The 7,125-nt window shown below is 39.5% G+C and overlaps 1 protein-coding gene across 1 annotated transcript in view; it reads right to left on the bottom strand.

The window, feature by feature from the left end:
- Nucleotides 1-3,516: 3,516 nt before the first annotated feature.
- NMBR (neuromedin B receptor) overlaps nucleotides 3,517-7,125 on the bottom strand; it is an 18,195-nt gene continuing 14,586 nt past the window's right edge. Inside the window, exons 2-3 of the mRNA XM_009704328.1 lie at nucleotides 6,211-6,559; nucleotides 3,517-3,915 (exon numbers count right to left, since the gene is read on the bottom strand). Coding sequence (XP_009702630.1) covers nucleotides 3,517-3,915; nucleotides 6,211-6,559 — 748 coding nt within the window. The remainder of the gene's footprint in view (nucleotides 3,916-6,210; nucleotides 6,560-7,125) is intronic.

Below are 7,125 nucleotides of genomic sequence, written 5' to 3'. Positions count from 1 at the left end.
AGGAGGCACATACAATTTAGGTTACTCGCTCAAAACAGGCTTTGAGTGTTAGACCTGGGAAATAATGAACCAAAGTTGTGCTGATTTCCTGACAAGAAGGAGTTACAGTCTACCTGGGAATACCTTCCCCGCACAACGAAAAAGAACAGGCAGTAGCTTGCAGTTCTGCCAGAAGGCAGACTCATGCCAACCATACCACACATAGCAATTTAAGACACTGAGTGAAGAGTATGAATCAAACACAAGCATCAAATTTACTACAAATTAGATGATTATTTTTCTGGTAGGGTACCTGTATCATCTGGTAATGTCTGCATCAGACAAATGCCTTCAGGAAATAAAAAACACAATGGATTTAGAAGTCCTATGAAATGTTACACTGTGTAGAGAGATTGCCAAACAAAATGAGAAGCAGGGAATCAGAAAAATAATGCAGAAATAAAAGGGAAACTTGATCACAGTCAGTGATCACCATCAAGAATTGAGAAAGGAAGACTTTAAGCTTTTGTGTTTTGTGGGTATAAAATACTCATGACTAAAAATGATTCAAGACTGATCAGAAGAGAGGAATCCAAAATTCTGGCTGGCATCCAGGAAGAATTAGTGGCATAAAATTAAAGAGGAGTTCTGAGAACATGTGGGCTCACAGGGAATTAAGGCATGGAGAGAGAGAAGGGGTGAAATGGAGAAAAAGGAGGATGAGGCAGTGTTAGGCAGTTATGGATGACAATTTCTAAACCATTGCAGACAGATTTACAAGTTCATGTCAATCTGCTCCTTTGTGTAAAGTCTTCCAAGGAGCCACAGGGCCATTGCAGTCAGCTGGGGCAGGCAGCACAGAGCTACTCTGCACTCAACTTCATAAGTTTTCTCATTTGAATACTGCACACAACTTTAACTACATTACATACTATAGGCTTCACCAGCGAGACCACGCTGGTTGACATTCAGACCTTCAGTCAGTTACTTTCCCTGTCAAGCGCTAACAATTGGGGATTTTTTTTCAGGTAATTAGCTAAAATCAGTTACAGATTACATCAATATACCTTCTTCTTGCTTTAAAAATTAGGGTAGGGGTATAACTAGCCTTGAAGGTAGGGGAATTGGGAAAGAAATGTTGAACTTTAGCTGGTTTAAGAGTTACAAATAGAACTAAGTAACAGCAACTGCATTAATAATGACAAAAGGAACTGTAAGCTGCTACATTGCATTAGCTCTCCAGCTTTTGAAATTGTAAGACTAGCAACTAATTGAAATCTAATCTAAATTTCTAGTGTACTTTCTACTACTCACCTTAGAGAAGTCACTGCAGAAGTACAGGCTACAGCATTGTGGTAGAAAGATCTGTGCTGGAGCAATCACACCCAATTTGAAAAAAAAAAAAGCTATTTAAAATTACATTTGGCCCATGAGCTGCCCATAAAAAACTACTTCCACATGGCACCATTGTCAGCCATTATTGCCCCTTCTCCTAATAAGGACGTTGTGAACATCTCTCTGGAGCTCAGACCCAAAAGAGCCCCTGCCCCAGCTAATCTCTCACCTGGCTTGGGGAATGATATTAGTTTGATAGGATGCAGCTGTATAAGGAGGGAACCAGTTCCAACCCCATCAGCTTTTTCAGCAAGAGCTGGTGCAGCCCTGAGACAGATTAGAAACTTTTATATGGGTAGCTTTACACGAGTTTTTGCAGTAACAAGCTTCAGTTATTAGGTCTATTTGACTACGTGTGTTGACACGCGAACTGATTTTAAAAAAAAAAAATAAAATAAAGAAAATCAAAGGAAAAAAAACAATCAAGAAAAAAAAAACTTTTATATGGGTAGCTTTACACGAGTTTTTGCAGTAACAAGCTTCAGTTATTAGGTCTATTTGACTATGTGTGTTGACACGTGAACTGATTTTAAAAAAAAAATAAAGAAAATCAAAGGAAAAAAAATAATCAAGAAAAAAAAAGAGGCATTTTAAAGCTGAACTGCTTGCTTTCTTGTGGTTTGAAGGGCAGCTTTGCAGGCCTTGCATAATGTATCCCCAGCAGAGGAGTGTGAATGAAAAGAGGGAGCAGTAAGCCCTCCTAGCAAATTTATTCCGGACAGGGTGGTAATTGGTAACTACAGCCTCACCCACCATTCCCTACTGTTTTAATTCCAGCTCTGCACTGACCATGTACCTTGAAAATGTCCTCCTGGGAGTACCAACAAAGACCTCTGCACTGCCCATGGCACTGGGCTGACTCACAAAAAACATTGGAAAATCCTTCTTTTAGGCAGCCCAGTTAGGATTTTCAGAGGTGCGTTGACTATTTACGCACAAGGGCCTTCAGGAAAAGAAAGTGTGTCTTTTAAAGCTGAGATTTTCAACAGTATTTGGGCTTTGTTTAGTGTGTACAGGAGGAGTAGATCTAGACAGCAAACAGCTGGTACTGAGCAACCAACACCAGCTACCCATGCTTCATCACTTGGGGGTTATTTCAGACTAGAACTTGTCTGGTCTCATGGGCTGGATGATCAGTAGTGATCAGAGTATGTTAGGTGTGCTCCTTCAGTTTGGTTTTGTCTGGTAGTAATCTGGGTTCTGGACTCTGAGCCTGCTCTGAGCTGCATTAAATCCTTGCCACAGACCCTCTCTGAAAAAGCCACTCAGAACCTTACCTCCTTGAACGTTCAACCATCCCATTACACTTAGTGTCCTTCTTAGCTGTGGATGGATATCAGCAAGATCAGTTGGTAGCAGCAAATATAAAGCATGTAGACACTCTAAACCAACGATGTCACAGACTTAACAAGTCAGAGAAATGAGTTTTCAGACACTGAGTTCTAGAAAACCTGCATGTTGTGCACAGCATTTTTCTTCTGAGATGTTAGTCGTGAAAAGAATGTAATTTTAGTATATAAACTTCTGATCTCAACAGCAAACAAAACCCTCGAAAAGTAAATTGTCATCATGTATGTCTGCCAAAGTGAAAAAACAAGACAGATTTAAATGAGGTAACGATCTGGCACTCTATACTTGAATATTTTTTTTATCTGAAACTAGATTCTATGCATTGCAATGGCTCCTTAATTGGGTCAAAAAATGCCTACCAGTCTTAATGAACAATGTTTGTACACACAGCACAGCTAAAATCATGCAAAATCTATTAGAGTAAGACATAAGCCTCAATCAGTTAAAAATACATATTTTTCAGATCAGAAAATCTATACTTTTTAAAGCAATGTTAGATCAGCTACACTAATACTCACACCATTATTCTGCTTTTGTAAGAAATGTTAAACATATATTAGCATCTCCTTTAAAGTACAACATTAAGCCAGTTTTGTTTTCTCAACAAAATGTACTCTTCAGCTCTATCTGAAAGTAAGACTAGGTGTGAAATAACCTCAGACTGGCCAGACTGTAAAAGATCCTCTGTTCTGAGGACTCAGACGGTATAAGCATACGAGAGCCAAAAGTGAGTTACAAACTGCAAAGAAAATGTTCACATTTGTTCCACAGTTAAAAATCACACCTATTAAATCACGACGCTTCTTGTTTCAAGTTGTGCCCATTGAGTTGTGTCATGCTAGTCACTGTGTTCCTGGTATTGCTTTTCAGGGAAGTCATTTGAATGGCAGAAGAGTTGCGCAAGTAGCTGGCTGATCTCTCTTGCTGAGTTTTCTTCCTGCAGCGAAGCTGGTTGTTGAAATGTCTTCTAAAACTCTCACTGAGAAAATACAGTGCAAATGGGTTGACACAAGAGTTGCAGAAGCTTAGCACTCGGGCCACTAAGGTAACAACCATATGTCCTGTCGATGGATCAATCTCATTGTGATTGAAAGATCGGTACATGTAGAGCACGTGGTTAGGAAACCAGCAGATAGCAAAGAAGCCAACAAAAACTAGAACGATTTTTGCCAGACGTTTCCGAGTTTCCATCTAAAACGATGAAGAGAACCTAAATGAACAGCGACGAATAGCACTACTCCACATAACAGACTTAATTAAAACATACAGCATTTCGCTTTATATTAGCTTTAACAACTATCATAAGTAAGACCAGTAAAAATGCTTCCTTCAGGGGCTGAATTACTTTTTCTATCTCATTTACTCTCCTTTCCCACTTTCAGTTTGCTTTCAGTGAAAGATCCTAGCTGTTTGCAGTTATAGAAGGTTGGTTGCTCTTTCTGTATGATACACACAGCAAGATTGATTCATCACCCAAGTAAACGTTGGCTTTTAGCCTGAAAGCACACACCAAAGGATGTCATGAAACATAACCTTTTCTGATGAGATCTCAGTGCTTGGCTTGAAACTTAGCTTTAGTTAGAGAGCTATTTAGAAACCATTGGCTTTGAAATCTAGAGATATTGTGAGTGAAATGTAGAGACATTGCTAGGGTGTTAGCTATACGATGGTACTTAACATCCCATTATTTTGCCCCAAATACCTCAGCTTGCACCTCTGTCCTAGACAAACCACCAAAACTGCATTGCACGCTCTGAAGCATCTTAATTCCAGGGTAAGGGGAATGATTCAGTTAATCTTCAATAAGGACGTGAAAGAAATGTACCTTAATTGCAGTGCTAAATTATAATGGATTACAATGTAGATATTGAGAGTGGCTGAGAAGTTGAGAGGAAATGAACCTACACAGCGGTTCCAAACCGAGAGAGGGAGAGAAACTGGCCAGGTAGAAGGCACCAAAGGGAGGCAGAAACTTTCTCCATATTCCTCCCAAAAGACTTATTATGTGTGTCAGGTATCAAAGTTTTGCAGAGGCAGGAAAAGTTTTCTGGCTTTGCTCAATTTTCTGAAAAAAAATCAAGTTAATTTCTTCTAACAGGGTTTCAAAAATCTGCAAAATAAATCTGTAAGTAGTTTTCTTGGCTCTATATAAACCAAAACCAGTGAGGAATTCACAAAAGATGGGAAAACTCTAACCTTCCAATTTGGTAGGATTTGCACTCAGATGAGTATGTTAGCACACCAGAATTTTGTATTCTTCTGAGCCTCATAGATTAACAAAAAGAAAAAAGCTAAGTAGAATGAAAAAAATATGTTCTTACTTTGAAAATACATGTGGGTTCAGAAATGTGATATAAATTAAATATTGTTTCCATCCTGAGGGTTCAGCCAAAAGGCTCTCTATATTTCACAGGAAAGTAAAATAATACAATACATGAAGTGCTAATACGTGTGCATTTTTGACAAGAAACAGGCTAGAGTAGAAATGAAATGCTGAGCAAAAGGGACATGAGGGAATGTGGTCTTTAAGACCACATTTTTAAAAGAATATATACATGCTATATATGCAAGGAGATTTCAGTGGGTATAAAAGTATTTTCTAAAATATTGGCAGAGAAAACCCTTCCAAATTGGTTTAACGGGCATATGTATTTTTCTCTATCAATACTTATGCTTTTGTAAAACGGTTGAGGCACTCTCACTGCAAAAGCTGTTGTTTGTGTATACAACTGTTCCTGCTAATGAACAGCCTGTTGCTATCTCATTGCTTTCTGTGCCTTACAGGGAAGCTGGCTTTGTCCAGCATTTTAAAACGCTTTGTCTCAAAGGTATACGGAACGTATACTGAAAGTTTTATAGCATCTATAATAGAAAGTGTATCAGAAAAGTGCGAGTTGAGGATTGTACCCAAGAAAGATCTACTGTGAAAGCCAAAAAGGAATCAGTTCATGCTCTGTGTTCATATTTTCAGCACTCCTTGGTCTGAGAAGAAGCTTAAATCACATAAGAAAATTTTTCCCTGCCTATGTCAGTTTTCTTTTCATTTCCAAGCACAAATAAAACAGGGAGAATTCTCAAAAAGTTCACGTAAGATTTCTGCCCAAAATGGCTGCCTATGCGGACAGGGGAAACCACCAGCATTAACTGCAAAGACATTGTTCCTCAATAAGAACCCAAGTGATGGTTACAGGAACAGTACATACAAACACATATACCAATCCTACTTCTTGTTAGGAATATACATTGATGGCATTGAATTTATATTTTTTTCCTTGCTCATATTCAGTTACATACTGGGCTTAATACTGATTAACTGTGAAAACAAGGAGATTTTTCAGATAATCCTCTGCTTAGTTCATGCATGTGGAAACTGAACTAATCCCCTGTGAAATCTAACAATTTGGATGTTATAGTTCCTGTACTTTCATTTATAAGTGTATACAGCACACAAATCTTTCATCAGGATGTAGAAAGCAAATTGCTTACCTGTCTTTTGCAATGCTCACTGTATTCTCCAGGGATGTTGTGTGCACTTTTTATTAAACTCTTTGCAATATGATAGTAGTAAATACTAATAATGGCAAGAGGGATAAGGAAATACACAAGGAAAATCAGCACGGAATGGATCTTCGGGTGCATGTCGTCTGTCATGGGGTATGGTATGCATGCTGTGAAAGTGGCATTATCCGTGTCATTGATGTGGGCCATTTCAGAGAATACTGCTTCAGGAACTGCGAGGAGCATGGAGATCACCCAGATGGCAACAGCTTTAAGACAGGTCCATAGCACTGCACTGGAGGTCTGGATGTCCATGGGATTTACAATTGCTTTGTACCTGAAATTCATCAAAATGCAGATGCAAATTAAAAGGTATCTTTTCAAATCCAACATGTGATGCATAAGGCCACTTCACACCTTTGATTAAAACAATGACATATTTTGTTATTTGAAATGTCAAGGGGTTTGTGAGCTTTCTTAAATTTGCATTCTCTAATTCTCTAGCATCACCTGTATATATACCCATATACACAAACAGGCTACACCCTGCGGCTCGAGGTGCCCGTTCTGTGCCAGCCCACTGAAAGTGCAGAAGCAGCCATGACTCTGCTCTTTCCTTTTCCAACCCCTCCCAGCAAATCCCCAAATGCACACCCTCCCTCCATACTTCCACCTCGCTCTCAGACCAGCACACCTACACTATAGAATTTCCTTCCCTCCTTGGCCCCCACAGCCCAGGACTCCCCCCTGCCCACCCACCACGACTTTCCCACTCTCAGACTCCCCTAGCCCCCCAGGGAGCAGAGGGCAATATTCAGCATCACCCACTTCTTGCCAGACCAGCAAAGGCTCTTGCCTTTCCACCCCAGCACCTTTCTATACGTATATCCACAGATATACCAT

This window comes from Cariama cristata, unplaced genomic scaffold (assembly GCF_000690535.1).
Source record: "Cariama cristata isolate BGI_N322 unplaced genomic scaffold, ASM69053v1 scaffold9777, whole genome shotgun sequence".
In the NCBI taxonomy this organism is placed as follows: Eukaryota; Metazoa; Chordata; class Aves; order Cariamiformes; family Cariamidae; genus Cariama; species Cariama cristata.
Note: the sequence above shows the minus strand (reverse complement) of the source record. Positions and strands in the feature narration are given on the sequence as shown.